The sequence below is a fragment of the Lepidothrix coronata genome, unplaced genomic scaffold (genome assembly GCF_001604755.1).
Source record: "Lepidothrix coronata isolate B3197 unplaced genomic scaffold, Lepidothrix_coronata-1.0 Scaffold84, whole genome shotgun sequence".
Classification (NCBI taxonomy): domain Eukaryota; kingdom Metazoa; phylum Chordata; class Aves; order Passeriformes; family Pipridae; genus Lepidothrix; species Lepidothrix coronata.
The window spans coordinates 549,800-569,886 of record NW_016690264.1 but is presented as its reverse complement, the minus strand read 5'-3'; the positions used below and the strand labels follow the sequence as shown (position 1 = coordinate 569,886).

Here is a 20,087-nt window from a genome sequence, read left to right as displayed (position 1 = left end):
GCCTCAGGCACGCAGGGACCGTGTGACACCGTGTGACACCAGGAGGTGTCCATCATCAGATGCCTAAATATAGGTATCTAGTCTGAAGTTGTTACCTTAGTTACCTCTATAATCAGTAGAGATGAACATCTCTGGAGGATGGTTCATCTAATCTGAAAACAGACATGTAAGATAGGTAGAGTATTTCTCCAGAGGTGTCCACTTGTACCTCCATTGACCACAGAGAGTCCAGACAACTATCTACATACCTGACTTCTAAAACGGCTAAAAGCAGATGAGTTATTTAGGTGAAGGCACATCAGCCTTTCTACCATCTGATATGTGACACCAGGAGGTCACCGGTGTTGGGGGAGAGGGCGGGGCATGCGAGGAGGTTCTTACGGGAGAGAAAGACCTGAAATGTTCTGCTGTGAAAATACAAAACCAGAAAACAAATGTTGTGTTTATTTATTTATTCACTTGTTTATCCATACATCAGTTAAAATCTCTTAAAGCAGCCGTAAGAATTCTGGTAACTAAACGACGCGTCCCTCCACACAACCCACGTCCCCAAGGACGCTCAGGAGCCACGGTCTCCCACCGCGCCATGATGGCGGTTGGGTGGGGCTGGACTACAACTCCCAGCAAGCCGCGCGACAACCTAGAGCCCATCCCGCGGGGGTGTCGTTCGCTGTGGTCGCAGTGCATGATGGGAGTTGTAGGCGCACCGCGACGGGGTGGGCGGTGCCGCGTGCGCGCGTGCGCGGCGGCGGCGGACGCGGCGCGTGGCAGGAAGCGGAAGGGGGCGGGCGCGCTCGGAGCCTGACGTGTCCCTCCGCGGCCGCCGCTCGCTGCTCGCCGGGGCCGCCATGGGCAGTGAGTACCGGGGGCACGGGGGGCTCCGGGGGTCGGGCGGGGGCGACAAGGGGCGTGCGGGACAAGGGTGGGTCCCCTCGCACACGGAGCTCGCCCGCGGCGCGCCTCCCTCACGGGCACCGCGCTGGCCCGTTCCCCCGCGCCCCCCCCCCACACGCACTGAGAGGTGGCGGGACCCCTCTGGTTTGGCGGCTCCCGCTGGGTTGTTGCGTCTCCCCTCCCGGGGATGGCAGCTGATCCCGGGGAAGGAGCTCGCCTTGTGTGCCGTGCCAGGCTGAGGTGCCGGGTGCGGTGCCGGGGCGGGGGTGTCACCTCGGGCAGGGGGCGCAGCGCTGCCAGGGGCATTGCCAGAGTAAACGATAAACTGTGTCTGCAGCCCGGAGTGATCCGAGTCAGTGGGAGTCTGCAGAGTCCCTCACCTCGAGGAAAAGCTGCTTGAAAAGCGTCGTAGCCGACTGGAATATTGTTGTAGATGTAGGAGAGAATCTTGGTTTGCTTTAAGTTGAAAACCACGATTCAGTGTAACCTTTCAGGCATAATCGCTTGAAAATAAGTGTATATCTTTTGTGGGCTGGTCTTAAAGTGTTACCAAGTTGCCACCGAAGTTGCAGCCTGCCATGAAGTGGAAGCCACCAGTAGTTTCGGTTCTTCTGTGCTTCGTGTCTTTTTAGTTCAAATCAGTCCAAAATATGAGTGCAGTCTTAGATGTGTCTTAACCAGGCTACCATTAACTCTGTTTAAAATCAGATCTCTCTGCTCATGGGAGAATTGTGACTTTGCAAGTACCTTCTTCATTTATAGGCTTATTCTAAGACAGACTTTTCTGATCTAAGGATGTGTCCTTTTGGCTGGGAGAGAATCATGGCACAAGACGTTCTATAAAGTAACTAGAATTGATGCTTGTGAACAGTGTGTAGGAATTTTTAAGCTGTGTGGCCCACAAGTAATATATATATATATACAATATCCAAGGTACTTTTTTCTCAAATATCAGGCTCAGGGAGAAGCTACTATGAAGTAAAAGTTTCAAGGGTATTGATAAACTCATGCAAAGCAATGGCTGGGGTTTTTTGGTGCTGTCAACCTATACAGTGAAATAGGAAAGCTCTTGACTTATTTTTGTAGTTCTTTTTCCAGTTCATACTGTACTTAAAATGTACTAGCTGAATCTCTGCCTATCTAGAACAGATAAGGATTCAATAATACAAAAAACTCAAACCACAAACCAACCAGTCAACAGAAGATCCCCAAAACTGGGCTTTTTAATATGTAATGTACGTGTCCAAGTTGAATTTTGCTTGAGCTTTTCCCAGTATTCCTTGTATCTCTGTGTTCACTTTGTCTTTTAACTAATTTCCATACAGTAAAATTTCTTGAAGTGATCAAGCCCTTCTGCGTTATCTTACCTGAAATCCAAAAGCCAGAACGGAAGGTAAGTTAATAAAATTTTCTTCATAGGTTTGTATTTGTATACTGTAAAATGTTTACAGGTTGCATTTGTGGGATTTGGGGTTTCTTCTCCCTGCTGGGAGAATGGCAGTTTTTGGCACAATTGTTTTTAGTGAAGTGCTTGTCTGGTGCATCCTGTGTTGTGGATGGGGCTGCACAAGAATATATTTGCTGGTAAGTGCAGTTGTGCAGATTTGGTTATGCCACAACAGTGTGTGGTGAGATGTTGGGAGGAGTACAGAGTGTAAACTAGAGTGGGTTAAAACAGCAATACTTGAAAATCTTTTCTTCATAAATTCTAATCTAAGATTATTTGCTAAAATAAGCTGCTCTGTATTATTGTTTCTTTCTCATCATAAGCTCTTTCTAATAAAAATGTAAGACTTGTTTCTGTGGAAGGACTAGAATTACCTTCCATTGACATAAGCTTGTTTATTTGGATTAAATTTTCAATAAAGCTTTGTAATTTTCCTTGGTCTTATGTGGGATAAAAGGGATGAACTGTAAGTTATTTTCTTTAGGATGTCCTGTACTTTGTCCCTTCACAAGAAAATCAAATGTGCTACTCTGAAAGTTTGCTTGATTGACTAGGTCTTGTTATCTTGACAGCTTTATCATCTGGTGTTGGATTTTGGTTTTGTGGTTTTTTCCCTTTAGATTCAGTTTAAGGAAAAGGTACTATGGACAGCTATCACACTCTTCATCTTCCTAGTATGCTGCCAGGTATGTTTCCTTCTCCTGTTTTTAAGGAAGAGCTGAAATGTTTAAAGCATGCTATGAAGTCTCTAATTTAATCTCTGCTTGGAAATGCAGATCCCCTTGTTTGGCATCATGTCATCAGACTCGGCAGATCCTTTCTACTGGATGAGAGTGATTTTGGCATCAAATAGAGGTATGGTCAGTCTTTCAGGAGGGCAGTTCTTTCTTAGCTTGAATGAAAATGGTTTTGGTCTTGTTCTTACATTGCACTCTATTTTAATGAAGATAAAAAACTGAAGTAGAGAGGGAAAAGTAATTTTTTATATTCTGTAAAATCATAAACCGGTGCGGCATTGGGAAAGGCACAGCTTACAAAATGAGTTTATGGTTGGCTGTGTGCACTCTATTATATGCATAAAACTTGAGCATTTTTTTGAGGGAAATGGTTAGGGAAGAGACAGTTCCTAATTACCTGCATTGCTGCTGTTGCAATCTTCTGTAAATATTCCAAGGTTTGTGATTTGTGTTTCAAATCATATTATACGTGTGCTGCGGTTTCCTGGGTGACATCTTTGAGTCTGTCTCACAGAAGATTGAAATGCACTGTAGTTTATATAGATTTCAGTTTCTTGAGGAAGCTTCCTGATTCAGGTATGGATTAAGAATGGTGGCAGTTTCCTGAGTTCACTTTGTCATTCTTTATTATTTGGGCTGTCTTATCAGTCTATGTCATACCTTGTTTTATGCAGACTAAATCTGTTCTTGACAGCAAAAGTCTTTTTCAGTGGACGTAGTTTTTGAGTTACTGAGCAGTACTGCATACAAGATTGACTTCTAACAAGCTTATGTTATCATTGATACCTTTTACATACATGGAAATTTGGAGTTTTAGATCTTCTCCATCATGATGTAAAGGATGGGAAAAAAAACTTTGAACTTCAAAAGTGCCTGGGTGTGGTACACTCCAGTATTTTCTTTCATTGTTCTTCCTGTGTCTGGCAGGCACGTTGATGGAACTGGGCATTTCACCCATTGTCACTTCTGGGCTCATCATGCAGCTCTTGGCAGGTGCTAAGATAATTGAAGTTGGTGACACCCCAAAAGACAGAGCTCTCTTCAACGGAGCCCAGAAATGTGAGTAACAGCTCATATTGTGGTTTAGAGTTTCTGTCCCCAGCAGTAGAAAGTGTAAATTTAATGTGTGATGAATGGTGGAGTCAGAAATGTGGTTTTCTGTTGTGCTGTGCTCATGTTCTGCTACAGATGTCTGTACTTCATCAGTCTTTTACTGACTGCTCTCTGGCTTGTTGGCTGTTAAGATTCAGAAAGATGTGAAAAGGAAGAGTATCTGTGCAATTGGCTTTGCTGCCATAATCTCCCTGGATAAGCAAAGCAATACATCGACTGTGGGGACTCAGCTTTTGAACTGTGATGGTCAGCATTAACCTAAAAAAAGTTCATGGTGATTAAGATGTTTGTTGTAGCTGTTTATACTTTGCAGTTTCAAGCATGGTTCTTTCTCAGCAATAAGGGGTCTCTGTGCTCAGTTGATAATGACTTCTAGAAAAAAAAATGAGTGTTCTTTAGCTATTTAATGCTGTACCACACTTCTAACTGATCTATTTAGTGGAAAATAGAATCATAAATTGCTAAGGGAGTATCTTAACACCCTCAGAGTTTTCAGTATCTAAAGCAGTCTTTGGTAACCAAACCCATTTGCTTCTCAGTATATTTGTTTCTGGAGTTTTTTTGTGTATTTCTATTTTCCATGCCAGATTTCAGATCACAAACTTAACTTGTCCTTGATTTTAAATATCTTGTGACTTCTGCATCCCTTCCCAACTGTTGTGGTTTAACTCTGGCTGGCAACTAAGTATCACACGAGACACTTGCTCGCTCTCCCTCTAGTGGGACACTGATTGCCCTGTGTCATAAACTCCAGAACAAATACATACTTTTTTTCTTTTTATTCTGCAGTGTTTGGAATGATCATTACCATTGGACAGTCTATTGTCTATGTAATGACTGGAATGTACGGAGACCCATCGGAGATGGGTGCTGGTATCTGCCTGCTTATCACAATCCAGGTAATTTCTAGTCTTCTCTACTTACTCTTCCCCTGAAAGGGCCAAAAAATCAGCCTTATGGACAGCTTGCCCCACATGCAGAGGAAAAAAAAGGATCCAAGTGTATCTTCTTCTTCATATGGTCTTTTCTTGTCTTTTCATATGTGTCATTTTCTTAGCAAAATGAGAAAGGCATAAAACTAATGCTGTGTTCCTTTTTCTACTGTAGCTTTTTGTTGCTGGATTGATAGTTCTGCTCTTGGATGAGCTCCTCCAGAAAGGATATGGTCTTGGTTCTGGCATCTCTCTCTTCATTGCTACCAATATCTGTGAGACCATTGTATGGAAAGCATTCAGCCCCACCACTGTGAACACAGGGCGAGGTAATGTGGTGTAGACCATGTTCTTTACAAAAATTTTGTACAAAAAGGCAATATCTTTTTTTTTTTTAACACTGTGTTAGCCGAATGGCAAATGCTGTTACTGGCATCTGAGCTGTGCAGTTGACATGTAGTGAATCTTGCTAAGGCAGCAAGTGCTGCTGTGCAAAGTCCAAACACAAAGACATTTCCTTCTCAATTTATGGTATCACACAAGATATTTACTGAACTTAAATTGGAGAAATCCCATTCTGAATCCTGTAGTACCAAAGTATCCCTAATGGAACAAAGCACTGAAATTTGGAGATAATCACAGCTCACCTCTAATTTGTTTTTCCTTTTCTTTTCGAAGGCATGGAATTTGAGGGAGCCATCATTGCTCTGTTTCATCTTCTGGCTACTCGTACAGACAAAGTCAGAGCTCTTCGTGAGGCCTTTTACCGTCAGAATCTCCCCAACCTCATGAATCTGATCGCCACCATCTTCGTCTTTGCCATTGTAATTTATTTCCAGGTCAGTTGGAGTGACGAGGGTTGTAAAACTGTATGGAAGTAGGTCCACTTCCTTCTGCATTTCACTTCTGTATTTTCACAAGACTAATTTTTTTACCTGCAACATCTGGTTGTTCATTATGCTCTGCCTTTTCTTAATCAGTTCCCACACTTGCTGTAGCCACACAAAAGACTTGAGACCTACTTTGGTCTCTGGAAAAAGAAACCAAAAGACAAAGAAAAACCCGGATGAAAATGCACATGTGATATTGTCTAACCCAGCTGCTATTGCATTTTACTGGAGAATACTTTAAAGTCTCTAGGCCTGTGTGTCTCTTACTGTTTGTTGCAGCAAATATATCTGTTGAAGAATATTGGAAGTTTTAATGTTTCTTTTCCTGGATGCTTTTGTTCAGTCTTCTTGTAGACATCAGAAGAAATCTAAAGTTTCATCTTTCATCCCTTTTTATGTGTGTGTTTAGACAATCCTGCAGGATTGCAGGCCCTTTGCAGAAGAGTTCCCCTGGAAGCCCTCTGGAAGGAGTATGTCTACTTGCACAAAATGATTGCAGCTTTTTTCTGTTGCTGTCAAGACCTTGCACTTGCAGTTTATGGCCTTTGATATGGGTTCATACAGATGTAATAGGGGATTTTCTTTTGAAAACTTTTCAGGGCTTCAGAGTGGATCTTCCTATCAAATCTGCTCGGTACCGTGGCCAGTACAACACCTACCCTATCAAGTTGTTCTACACTTCCAACATTCCCATCATTCTTCAGTCTGCCCTGGTGTCAAACTTGTATGTCATCTCCCAGATGCTCTCTGCCCGCTTCAGTGGCAACTTACTGGTCAGCCTGCTGGGCACTTGGTCTGTGAGTATTCCCTTCTAATCTTGCATACAGCTTTATAAAGCACCATTAAAATGTGTGGTTGAAAAGATGGTCTCTGAATATTAGGACACACTTCTGCAGGTGGTCATGCACACTAAACTCCTAAATTAGTAATTTGTTTAAATTAATGGTAGTGTATGAGACCTGCTGTGATGAATGTAGAAGTTAGGTTTTCATTTACCTTTTTCCTTGGGCTGTTCTTTGCTGTCAGAAGTATTTTTTCTGTTCATTATTGCATTTCTGCTTAGATAAACTACTTGTGATAGTTGAGTCACTGATGCACAGTGACACAAAGGTGATACAAACCCAGGCTTAGCTTAATGTCTAAAAAGTAGTGAGAAGGTTGGTGACTGCTTTCTTCCTTCTTCCAGGACACATCTTCTGGAGGCCCTGCTCGTGCTTATCCAGTTGGTGGACTCTGTTACTATCTGTCACCTCCAGAGTCCTTTTCTTCAGTGTTGGAAGACCCTGTACATGCAGTTGTTTATATTGTATTTATGTTGGGCTCCTGTGCTTTCTTCTCTAAGACATGGATTGAAGTCTCTGGCTCCTCTGCCAAAGATGTAAGTTTAAAATGGCAAATTATGTCAGCTTACTTGATGAAAACAGGTGGAGTGTTGCAAGAATAAGACTTTCTGCTGAAATAGCTGTTCTGCTGATAATATTGTTGGTAGTATTTATCATTTGTGTAAACAGGGACTGTGTCTTTCTTGTAAGTGGGGAGGATGGTTTCTTTACTGCTTTTTCAAAAACAACATCAAAACTCAAATAGTTGCTTTCACTGGCATTAGGGAATTTAGAACTTAGAAACATCTGATCAGTGTGAGAGCAGGCAAGGTAACAGGAAAGGTAGAACTCCTTCAGTGCCACATGGCAGGTGCACCATGTAGAAGGCAGTTGCCACTTAAGAACTTGCAGGTAAAGCTCAAATAGCCAGTGGGATAGAGAGTTCTGAGCTTCTTTTGTGGGAAGATTAACTACAGGTTTTTATTTTTATCTTGAGAGTGCTGATAATGGGGAATATAGTGCAGTGCATTAATGTGCCTGAGCCTAGCTTCTCACAATTTCCATTTGCTACAGGATATTTAGTATTCAGGAACTATATCATTCTGAAATTAGAATTGGAGAACAAGACGGAAAATAGCTGTCATCGTGGTGTGTTTGTATTGTGTGGTTTTGTGTAGGAAATCAAGTTTGGCAGCCATATGGAATGGTTTATTCCATTCTTTAACAAATATGTAATAGTTGCACAGTTACTGTAACAGCATGAGCACCCTTGTTTTGGACTTGCATCTTGCTGCTTGTCAAGGCATGCAGGGATGCACTTGCAGCCATGTATAGTCAGGTTTTTATATCAGAATAAGCCAATGTACATTTTTTAACACTTTAATATACTTCCCTGATACTAAGTAAAATTATTTTAAGTTCATGTAAACAAGGTTTTCCACTATATAGTGGAAAACTGGCAGCTTATGCATCTGAAAGTGTGTTTTTTCAGTACATGGAATCAGTGACAAGCACCTTCAGAAATTCCCCTGCTAGATTTTGTTACCTGCAGTTGTCGGTAAAATGTTTGCAGGGTTCCACTGTAACCCTGTATAATTGCAGAAATCCAATTTAAGAATAATGTTTCAAGAAAGGTTTCTAAAGTCTGGTTTCTAGTATGGCCCCACAAATAGCTCCACTGAATGTGGAAGCTAAAACTGAGTAAACACTTCATAGAATGGTTTCACTAACATCTACTAGACCCTATTCAGGAGAAGAGTAAGTGGCAAAACACGGATTGAATTATATGTATGAGAGCCTACCAATGTCCAAATTTTCCTCTTCTCAATAGCACTGGAATTATCAAAAAAGCTTTGTGTAATTTAACAGGTAGAAAAGTGCCTGTGACTACAATCAGTCTGAAGTTAAAATAGTGGATATTGTAAGCTCAGATGAATAATGCAGAAAATAATCCAACCCCCAAAACAATACAAAAAAAAGCCCAAGCCCACCACCATTTACTGCAGTGTCTTGGTTCTGTTTCCTCATAGTACTGCATTCCCTGACCCTGACAAATGGCACTAAACTTACTTGCTCCATTCCTTGATTCAATACAGGTTGCCAAGCAATTGAAAGAACAACAAATGGTAATGCGAGGCCACAGAGAAACTTCAATGGTACATGAACTCAACAGGTGAGCTGCACATTTCACTGGCTGTTTATGCAAAGTGTTATGGGCAAACACGTGGCAAATTTTGCTTTGACTTCTATGTTCTAGATCCTAGAACATAGATATTCTTTCAGCTTCAATGTTACATGCATGAGGCATAGAATATTATCTCATTAATGGAAGATTTGTGCAGTACAGCTTATTCTTACCTTACAATTACAATTAGCCTTAAGTTCCGGAGCTTGTATTTTCCTGTTGTTAAATTTTTTCATTTATATAATTTTTTCAGGGTAGCCACAAGCTTAATCACTGTGCTTAGTTGCATGGTAGACTGTAATTAATACCTTCTCCCTTAGCATAACAGTCTTTTCCCCTCCAGTCAGGTTGAGCTTTTCATTTCCTCACCCAGTGTACTGGCATTGTTGCATGTTCCTTGTCTTGGACTGCAGACCCATAAGAGAAGAGAGTATTCTACCCTTGACTTTTTTTCCATTCATGTAGTTTCCCTCTTGTTTTCTTACCCACCTGGTTAGATTATCTCTGTAGTGGTCTTTCTGTTCTCAGTGGGATTGCTTTTCTAGAAAAATCCTGCCTCTGATATAGTTACTTTCCATAGATCCCATATGTGACTAACCCTCTGTATTTGTTACTATCCTGAACAAACTCTAATGGCCCCTTTTCTGTTCTTGTTTCGTGTTTTGCAGGTACATCCCCACAGCTGCTGCGTTTGGTGGGCTCTGTATCGGCGCCCTCTCTGTGCTGGCAGACTTCCTTGGGGCAATTGGGTCTGGAACTGGAATTTTGCTCGCTGTCACTATCATTTATCAGTACTTTGAAATTTTTGTAAAGGAACAGAGTGAAGTTGGCAGTATGGGAGCTCTTCTTTTCTAAACCTAGCTTCTCATGGACCCAGGAAAGAGAGGAGGGACATTCTCAAAAGGGTAGCCAGTCAGGTGAAAAGAAGTATCATAAACTCGATAAGGTTGTTCTATAGAAACACATATTTTAATAATGTTTCCAAAGCACATTCCCTTATGTTCAAACTTTTCTAGCATACAGTTTGCATTTTATAAATTGATGAGGAAAATGTGCAAAAAATTTTTTCTTAAGAAAATTGTTTTTTAATTATGTGTTAGGAGAGTCAGCTTTCTGACTTGGATTTAGTTCAACAATTCTTGGGATTTTTTTGAGCCCCTTTCAAATTTAGTAACCAGAAACCTTTGCAGGTTTTAATAAATGTTTGTTAAATGAATGTTTGGAAGGGATTTTTTCCATTTAACTTGTTTTTGCAGCTCCTTTGCAGTAATGGTGAGAAAAATCTCTCCATCTAATGCTCAAGTTTCCATGATTATGGTTGTAAGCACAAACAGTGTTTAATGTGTCTGGATATTTTTTCAGTATGGCAGATTTGGAAGGCAGTTGTTTCTTTTTACTAAATGATATCTCTAATTCCAAATGTCTTGTAATTACTACACTAGACCTTGTTAGATGTTGAATATCGGCTTGAGACTGTTGTCAAGTTTCTGAATAAGAAAGGAATGTGTCCTTTCCCACCACCTCTCCTCCATAAGCAGAAAACTCAGGTCAATCTCGATTCTGCCAGAGCCTGTGCCTAAGAGTTGCTGCTTTGAAACTTGGTCAAACTGGCAGCTTTGTAAAGCCTTCTACTTAGTTTTCATTGCCATTAGTGGCAGTACTGCTGGTTCTGATGCTGGCTGAAAAAAAAATGGGTGTTATGGCTGCATAGATGCAAATCTGCTTGTGCTCTTTGCTAGAGCAGTTTCTCTCCTTGATAATGAATTCTGGTCTTGTAGCGATCGGGATGTTATCTGACTACTCATATCTAGTGAATTTTGAGTCTCATTACCACAAAGGACTGTGGAAAGAATGTATGTTACTTGTCTGTTTCTATAGATCTAGATATGAGACCCTTGTCAGATAACCCCACTAAGGGGCTTATGTAGAGGGCTTTTCCATCCTATAATCTCGTGGATTTGAGTGGTACATAGAAAAATACTTTCTCAGAAGGTACTGGGGCTCCTCCTTTTTTTGAAGATCAGACCTTCAAATTGGGGAGGTTACAGCAAAGGCTTTAATGGACCAGAATAATACTTAATTTTCCATTTAAATTTAGATTGTCAGTACTAATCAGGTGCCTAGGACCAAATGCAAATATTTGTGTACGAGTCTTGTAAATACACTTTTCCTCAATCAGTATTTGACAACATGGAAACCAAAATGAGGAGTTGTAACGCTGGGATGTTTCTCTGCACTGCTTCAACATGCCTTCTGTGCGTTTTTGCATGTTGGGCTGACAGTATATGAGTCACTGTTTCTGCTGGGAGTGGTGGGACTGTTATGGACCCAAGGAGCACAGATGACATCCAGAAGCCCTTGTTAATGCCCTGAGCTCAGGTACCAAATGCCTGAGGAATCTGCAAATGTGGAATAGAGATGTGCCTATCAACAAAAGTCAAACTCCTGGGGTGAGGATCACAAATGGAAAAGGAATAAAAGTATTGGGATGAAGAATCCATGAAATTCTCACTGTCAGCCATTCACTATTACTTCACACTACGTTCTATCATTTTTCTGTTTTTCATAAAGTACTAGTGCACCACAGCACAACTGTGATGTGACATGGGGACAGTTAAAGAGTGACTTTAAAAGGAGAGGGAAGGAGCGTGGTGTGGTTCTGCTTTGGGTATTTTTGTTGTTGTTGTTTTTCCAGGAAGCCCAATGCAAACTTTGTTTTGATATAAAAGACTCCACTTTTTGGGCATGAAGCTCTGGCTGGGCTGGAGCTGTACTTGTATTTTTGGTCATATCATCTATTTGAACTGGTTGCAGTTTAGACTGTTCTCTCTTCAGTGTCTAAGCAGCACTTGTTCTGTGCATCTGTATTTTTGTTGTCTAGTGGTAAAATCTTTGTCTACTATGAGGCAGCTATGTCCTCAAAGCAGGACCTTCTGGTCATACAGTGGATGTTCACAAAAAGAAATAATGCCTAAAAAATCTGCTTTATAATGAAATAAAGTGCATCTTTGGAGCTAATGTTTAGTTTGTTGGGGTTTTTTTCTGAGTTGCAATTCAAAAGGCGCTGCACACGTAAATAGTGGGAGAGTGGGGCCATGATGTATCAGTTTAACAAAAACTGTTTCCATTAGAGATACAGTGCCAATCATTTTGTAGCATGATAGTAGTAATAGGATGTTAACTGAAACAATGCAAAGCTGCTGATATTCCCAGTATGCCCTTTGAGTTCCTAAACTTAGAGTAAGGGAAAATTTTTACTTCCTTCTGAATAGAAATATCCCAGTCCTTGAAAGCAAATTTGCTTAAAATAGTGGTACTGGGTGCAAGAAGTTCAGCCAAGATTTTGGTTGTCATTCTAAACAGCAGCTTGATTTCTCCCTTGCTGTTTTATTTTTCACCAGAAAACTTGCATTAATAACTGTGGTTGCTGTAGGAATATTATGTCATCACACATGATCACAGAACTAATTGGGGTCACCGTGGATGTGATGAGTTACCTGCAAGAGCTGGGGGAGACACCAACACCAGGGCAAAGCCTGAGATCCTCTTTCTGCTGATGGCATTTTAAGTGCAAAATTCTTGGCATGGCCTCTTCTTCTGCACTGCAGGTTTCCTGCGAAAGCTTTTCCTGTAGCATTTAACTGCTGGGTGTTTGATTTTTGTCCCTTTTGCCGTTATTCAGGAAGCCTTAAAAATCATCTATTTTATTCTAGTTCACTTACTCCTAGGGCCCATCTCCATATAATTTTGAGACGGCAAACAAATGGACTTTTTTTCCTGATTTCTCAAGCATTTTGTTTGTTGTTGTTTTTTATATTTTTAAATAAATAAATAAATTACTTTTGGCTGCAACTTTAAAGGTTGTTGCTGTACTCTAAGCATTGTATGGCTGTGCTCCCATGATTTCTCCAGGGGATAACCCTGTCCTTCTACTGTAAACAGACTGATTTGTGAAGCAGATTTCTCAACCAGCTTTCAGTAAAGGAGGAAGCCAAGTGGCTTGATAACTGCTTTCCCTGATTGTCCCCTCTTGCAGCAAGGAATAACAAGCTTTAGGTGGCCTTCAGTTTTACCACAGCTCTGAGCAGTCTCTCACAGGTTTCTGTGAGCTGCTTGTTTACAGACGTGGCGGGACATGCTGTGAGGTCTACAATGAACCTGGACTAGTTAACCTGCTCCCTGGACTAGTGAACGTGCTCCCGATGTGTCGCTGGTGCTGACCACAGGCTGGAATCCTTCTCGCGGCGAGTCTGTCCAGCTCCGTGCTGGCTGCGGGGTCAAGGGGGCTGTCGGCGAAAGCGTGCAGGGAGGGACAGCAGTGACAGCTCTGACACTCTGGTTCGCTCGGTATTTCGGCCGGCCCTCGGCTCCTCTGCCAGCTTTCTGCCACGAAAGCCCAGCCTTCGCCGGCTGCCTGCCCGAAAAGGTCGCGGTTTGAAGCGCGGCCAGGGACGAGCGGCTCCGCCGGCCCCGGCCCGCAGGTGTTCAAACAACGCCGGCTTGTCTGGGGGGCTGCGGCTGCCAAAAACCGCCCCGGAGGACAGAGCCTGGCACGGGGAGCGTCTGCCCGCCGGGTGGCAATGTTACACTGCCATTCCAGGCACCGGCTCCGAGGCAGTTTGGATTAGGGAAATGCACGTTAAATTCGTTCCAAATGTGTGTTCTTTCTTTTGCTTCCCTGCTACGCCGATGGGCGTCGTACAAAGTAAAACGTTGGGAGCGGAGTTCGCCAATATTTATTTGTATTTCCTAGAGCTGGGGCCCGGATTGAGGTTGTTTTAAGCTGAAATGCTGAAAATAATCTTTTAGGGAGTTCACAACATTTATAATATTTTCTAACATTTTTCAAGCATGCTAGGTGTCAAGGGGCAGTTGCTGTTACAGCCTTTTAGTCTGCCACTTAAGCCTAGACTGAGACAGTCCATGGGATTGGAAAAAAGACAAAAAAAAAGAAGCATTTAAAAGGAAAATCAATATTCTAAGCTGGGGACCTAATTAGGCAGCTAGACTTTAAGCTGCTGGTTTATAATATGCCACTGGATGGATCTGCTAAAATTGAAACCCTTCTGTGGGCCAAGTTGTAGCAATCCTCTGGCTATTGCCAACGTGATGCCAGCCAAGCTGGCAGTGCTTGGCAGAAAGGAAATACCCTGACAATTGGCACCTCCTTTGGCAGCTGTATCAGAGGGGTTGGAGACTGAATGAGCACAGGCATGATATACTTTGTCATCACAGAGGGGGCTGTCAAGGTCAGAGATGAGATGCCGGCTCTGAGATATTTCTTGTTGGAGAACAAGAAGACTGGGCCAGTCAGTTTTCCAGTAATAGGAATACCTGAGAGCTTAAAACAGAGGGAACAAATAAAACAAGAGAACAGCAAAGATATAATTTTTTTAAGAAGCTGTTTCAGACATTTTTATATTGCTTTGGAAAAAATCAGGACGCAGGACACATACACAAAACCCCAGATTCCCCTTCTTAGATATTAAGGCTAAAGTGGATGGTTCCAAAACTGGTATGAGCTGGGGTCTGGGAGAATATTAGCTATCTGAAATCTCAGATGAGTATTTTCCACTTTAATCTTCAGTGTGTCTGAAGCCCTCTGATGTTCTTACAGCTCTGATGTGTCTCTTCTGTGTACCTGTGGTGTGAAGATTTATAAAAGAAAAATGCAGCAGCAAGCAGGGAACAGCAAACAGAATATTTTGCCTGATTAACTTCACTATATAAGTGTGAATTTTATTTTTGTTTAAATAGCTTTATCTTTTGGCAATGCAAGAACCCAGAATGTTGCTGCTGCTGCTGCTGGATTCCCAAGGGGTGCAGAATTACACCTAAAGCACGTAGAGGAAGGGCTCCCTGTGACCACAAATGTGGTCATTTACACAATGATTTGGGATTGCAGAGCTCAGCTGCAGAGAGTAACTGGTGGGTGTGTGGTGAGAAGCCAAGAAGGAATTGTGGGAAAAAACAGTGCAGGAGCCAAGGCAGTGAGGAGATGTACCCTTGTGAATCTGGGATGTGGTGGTGTGTGATGGGCCTGTATTTGAGTGCATCTGAGAATGCTCTCGAGCTCCAGGGTTTTGAAGACTGCTGACAACAAACTGTGAGTGTGTTGTGCGGTTGGGGATGGTGATTAAAATGCAAAGGGGCAGCTGCCTGCTGGATCTCCCCTGCAAGACAAACCCAGAACACCTCTGTGCTATAGAAATCAATGGTTTGTTTAACCTTGATATCCCAGCCTGACCTGGTGTTCCCTTTGCACCATACAAAGTTTTCTTTGTGTTCCACAGATGTAGAAACTTGTAAGATAGGAAAGTGTGTTTGTTAAAATAATTCCTTTTCTAAGCACTTTTATCTTGGATGTTTGAGGATGAAGCTTGGACTGTTGATTTTTAAGTTATTAGAAGAGCATTTTTTTAACCTATCCCCCTTGCTTTGAGTATCTCTTGAAAGGAGAAGAGATTTATGGGGGGAACATGTTAACTTCTTTAAGTAGGTAGAAAAGAGCTGCCTCTTATCTCAGTGCCTCCCATTTCTTAAGCAGTGCTGGCTGGTGGAAGCAAGCCAACATTTGGGATAAGGCTTATCTAATTTAATGATGGAATACAGTAACACAAGCCAGGGGGTTCTGACACCACTTTCTGCAATTGAGGTACATTGAAGTAATTTTTATTTAACTTTAAACACAGGTATCCACCTTTTTATAGTGAATAACTGGAAGCTTACATAATCCTTTAAACTGGAATGGTGACAAGGGTATCTCACATGTGGAAAGAGAAGAGCCTTAGCTGTAGGGCAAATAAACTAGAAGGGTTTTCATTTTTATGAAATGAAAGTTCAAAATCCAGCCCACAGCTTGAAGACCTGAGTAAAAGCTACCATCTTATTTTCTTGTGTTCCACAGGTAGATCTGTGGTGGGAGGTTCTTGCACAAAACAGGTATTTCTCACGTCAGAACTTCAATCCCTCTGTGGAAGTGATCCTTAGGCTATTCAAACTTGACATGCCCGTGTGAGCTTTGTCCAACATGACCTTTTAATGGGTGTGAGATGAGCTTCACCCAACTTGTTTTCATCTTACGACAACAAGAGCACTTGACCATGCAAAACTACTTTTCTGTATTTCTGTCTAAAAGGCTTAGCAGCTCTTGGATGTAAATTTTTGATTTTCTCACCTTCTCCAATGTCTGTGTTCCATGGGTCTTTAGATGCTGTCGTGGTTACTTCCTGTCCCAGCATGGGTGGGATGGGGTTGCCCTGCTCTGATTCTGTGTGAGGGAAGGTGGCTGGTGTTTCTGAAGGCAAGTGATGATATGTGTGGATAGTCCTGGCAGGATCCTGCCTTCTGGACTGGACAAAGCAAATTCATCCTCTGAAAAAATCTATCCAGAGGGACAGGACCCTTTAGGAATATGTAGTTATCAGTCTCTCTAATCTTAGGTGCCTATCACCTGTATCCAAGCTGCACAATACAGATGTCCAGAGGGGCTGGAGGCATTCAATAAAGCTGCTACTATAGTTCTTCACATTAATAGTGAGTTTGAGCGCATCACTCCTGCGGTCAGTGGTCTGGAAAACTACATGCAGCTCTCAGACCCGGAGAGAATTTGGGAGGATAAAAGAATGGACAGGCTGAAGCAAGGTTGAGGATCCTGACAGTCACCACCTGGGAACCAGAAAAGATGTGTCTCTGGTGCTGGGGAATTGTCTTTGGCCTCTACAGCAGCATTTGGCTTGCTAGTTCCCAGTATTTACCTGAATATATTTTGGATTGTTGCAGCTCCTATTGTTTGTGATAAAGGGTTGGACAAAAGGTCCATTGATCAGGCAGTCCTTGCTATCCATCTCTGTCTGCCTCTTGAGACAGCCAGTTTGTGGTCGTAGTGATGCTGCTAAGCCACTGCACTACATCAGGCTGGCACAGCAAGTTGTGTTCACTGGGAGGAAAGAAGGTGTGATTGTATGTGCAGATCCCTTCTCCTTTCTCACCACTTGCATATGGGAATCGGGGTGTGAATACCATGCAATGTGTGACTCGCTGTCAGGTTCAAAGCTGATGGTGATCTTGCTTCCATGGTCTAGTTTAGTGGGGAACAGTCTGCCAGGTTTGAATGTTTGTGACATTCAAGCTCTGCGTGGCAGAGAGATTATCACAGACAAAGGTGCTGAATTTCGTAAATTTTTTTAAAAAATTAGGCCAACTATTGAGTAGAAAAAATCTTGCTCTTGGAAGAAAACCCTGGTGTTTTTCATAGGAAAAGTGAAATATCTCCTGTAGTTGTTGTTTTAGCTAAACTTTGTCTGCTTGTCTAATGATGAAAAATAGTGTTTGGTGCAATTATGGAAAATAGCCATGTTTCTGAAATACTTGTTATTTCTTTTACTGTGTCATAGTCAAAATACAGCCCATGTTCAAAATGAAATTGCATTTCATGCAAAGATTCTTGCACTGACAGAAAAATTAAATACTTTTATCCCCAAAAATAGGAGGGAATAAGATATTGAAAATAAAAAGCATCAATATTGCTGATGTGTATATAGAAAAGGTTATATCTTATGGCTCTGAAGTAGAACTTAAATTCAGACATAATAATGAAGATACACAAAAACTTCTGTTTTGAAAAACTAGCTGGGGGGAAAAAAAGATGTGAGATTTCAATATAGATTCTTTATAATGTAGTTAACAGAGTGCAATATTAGGGACTGACAGTAAAGTTGGTCAGCAATAAATGGGAACTATAGTTACCTACTGTTTTAAATTGAAATACTTATTCATTTTATAGAAAGCTTTTTTTTTTTTTCTCCCAAGTAATGGAATACAGAAATAACATTATCACTTTAAAAATTAACATGTGGGAAAGGATATTACCATGTTTTCCTAAGTTTGGGGATTTTTTTCAAGTTGAACCTTCCCTGTTTCTGACACCTTCCCTTCCCAATCCTGTCATCTGGCTGGATCCAGGGACTCAGCCTTGCACATGGTGGTGCAGAACCTCCAGCTATGCTGGGTCTAGGAATCTTTAGAAACCAGGCTGTGAATGGTGCCTGTAAAGCACGGGCAGCAGGAGTTGCTGGAGCTGGTGACAGTGCCAAGGCAGAGCTCCCAGCTGGGAGCTCTTCCCCACTGGGAAGAGCTGCTGCCTGGGTGCAGCCCCTGTGTCTGGGTACAAGCAGGACAGGAGTGGGAACAGGAGCCCGTGTCTCCCTGTGATCTCTGCAGGCTTTGGATGCGTCCCCTTAGACTCGCTGATGACAAGAGCTGAAGTGTGGAAGTCATTACCTTCAGCCAGATGCAAAAATTGTCTTGTGCTCCCGCTCCAAAGGGAGCCTGTGGTGGCTTCCTCCCTGTGACGAACGCAGGCGGTGGTGGCCCAGCCCGCTGCCGCTCACCGACCTTCTGGCTCCTTCCCCCCGTCTCCGCCGTGCCCGCTCCGCTGGTCCCCTCTGTCACCTCTCGTTTGCCGTCTCTCTCATCTGCGCGGGGCCGGACCCGCTGACGGCTCTTGCCGGGGCTCTCTCGTTGTCGATATGCGCATCGGGAAGATCAAGGAGCGCTCGGACAATGGGCACATTGTTCCCGGGTTTCTGCACCCTGGCTGGGGGAACGAGCCCCTGCCCTCCCATAGCCAGGACCCCGAATTCCTGGGACCTGGCAGTCCATGGGCCGGATGCTGCAGGTCTGATCCGGATGAGTTGTTGGAGGGAAGTTGTCCCAGCTTTGGTGGGAGTGAATTGTCAATTGTGATGGCTTCTGGCTGATGACATATTTGAGGGGAACCAAGCTTTTTGAGCAAACAGTATGATAGAAGGAGGTGCAGGATTTGAGGTCCCCCATGCACACAGATTTGGAAAGCATGTGGCTGTGGAAGTCTCTCTAATACAAACTGGTTTAATTCATAACTTGAGGTACAACCTGTGCCTGGGGTTTTGGTGGATTCACTTCTCTACTCAATACTTTTTTTTTTAATTCTCCCTTTTCTTTTTCTGGGATCATCTTCTGGGGAACAGGGTTGCCAGGGAGCCTGCTGCATCCTCATGGGAGTTCTTTCTTTTTCTTGCCTTCTCCATTTCATCTTTCTACTCTTCCTCTGTCTCTTTCTCTTCTCTTGTAATGCACAACCTTCTTTCAAACACCCCATCTCTCTTGTGCTTCTACTCCTGCTTTCTCTGGGATTGCATCCTCTCTACATGGGGTTTTTACCTCCCCTCTGATTGATTTTCCTTCTTCTTCCTCACACTTTCTTCTCCTGTTTGGGGGAATTTTATTTTCCATTCTCTTTTTCCTTGTACCTCTCTGGTTTACCATCCTCCCTTGCAATGTCTGCTTCTTGCTTATCAGCCCCTCTCCTTATCCTCCCAGTGCTGCATCCCTGGTGGGGACCCGGTTCCTTAATTTGTTCAAGAAGCATCATCCTGCTGAGCTCATCCAGATAAGTGATTTATCTGAGGACAGTCTCCGTTCCTGTTGGACGTGGACAATAGTCCCGTAGAGCAGTGAGGGTCCTGCAGTTCTGTGGGCCAGTTGGGATCCAACATCACACCACTCACACCTCCACACTTGGTGTCACTTGTCATAGGATTGAACCTATGACCATTCAAGCACAGCCTTGGTGGTTCAGAAATATTCCATGCTTTCTTTTTTGGGCTGTATATTTTTCCAGACTTTTCCAGAGTGTGTTGCACTATTCTGCTCCATCAGAGTCACATCTCACCCCAGAGAGGGCTGCCTCTCAATGGCAAATGGAGTAGTTGAAGGACTACTAGGCTGGGCCATTGTAAAATATTCTTTATCAAAAATGAGCCTTGCAAAGAGTGCTGTAGTTCTTTTGACACCCTCCCCCTCTCTTTTTTTAGTTTTCCTGTAGGAGTATTTCAGCTATTTAATTAATTTTTTTTTAATATCTCTCTTTCCAGACTTTTTATTCCAGCCCCACTGCCCGCGATCCCTGTGGGGTGTGAGGAGGAGGGCTGAGTGACAGGCTAATAACCTGCTCCGGCTCTCGCTCCAAGCCCAGTGGCAGGTGTCCCAGCACCCCTATTGAACGCCACCATCCAAAAAAAAATTT

The 20,087-nt window shown here is 42.7% G+C and overlaps 2 protein-coding genes across 2 annotated transcripts in view; both read left to right on the top strand.

The window, feature by feature from the left end:
• The window catches only part of KBTBD12 (kelch repeat and BTB domain containing 12), a 57,631-nt gene extending 54,168 nt beyond the window's left edge, over positions 1 to 3,463 (top strand). Inside the window, exon 8 of the transcript XR_001875751.1 lies at positions 3,454 to 3,463. The gene's annotated coding sequence lies outside the window, so the exon portion shown is untranslated. The remainder of the gene's footprint in view (positions 1 to 3,453) is intronic.
• On the top strand, positions 771 to 12,037 carry SEC61A1 (Sec61 translocon alpha 1 subunit). The gene is made up of 12 exons (XM_017820544.1): positions 771 to 855; positions 2,220 to 2,287; positions 2,962 to 3,027; positions 3,118 to 3,196; positions 4,006 to 4,137; positions 4,981 to 5,090; positions 5,299 to 5,452; positions 5,802 to 5,962; positions 6,613 to 6,810; positions 7,200 to 7,391; positions 8,931 to 9,007; positions 9,688 to 12,037. Exons 1-12 carry the CDS (start codon positions 849 to 851, stop codon positions 9,872 to 9,874), a joined length of 1,431 nt encoding a protein of 476 aa, XP_017676033.1. The 5' UTR covers positions 771 to 848; the 3' UTR covers positions 9,875 to 12,037.
• Positions 12,038 to 20,087: the final 8,050 nt, after the last annotated feature.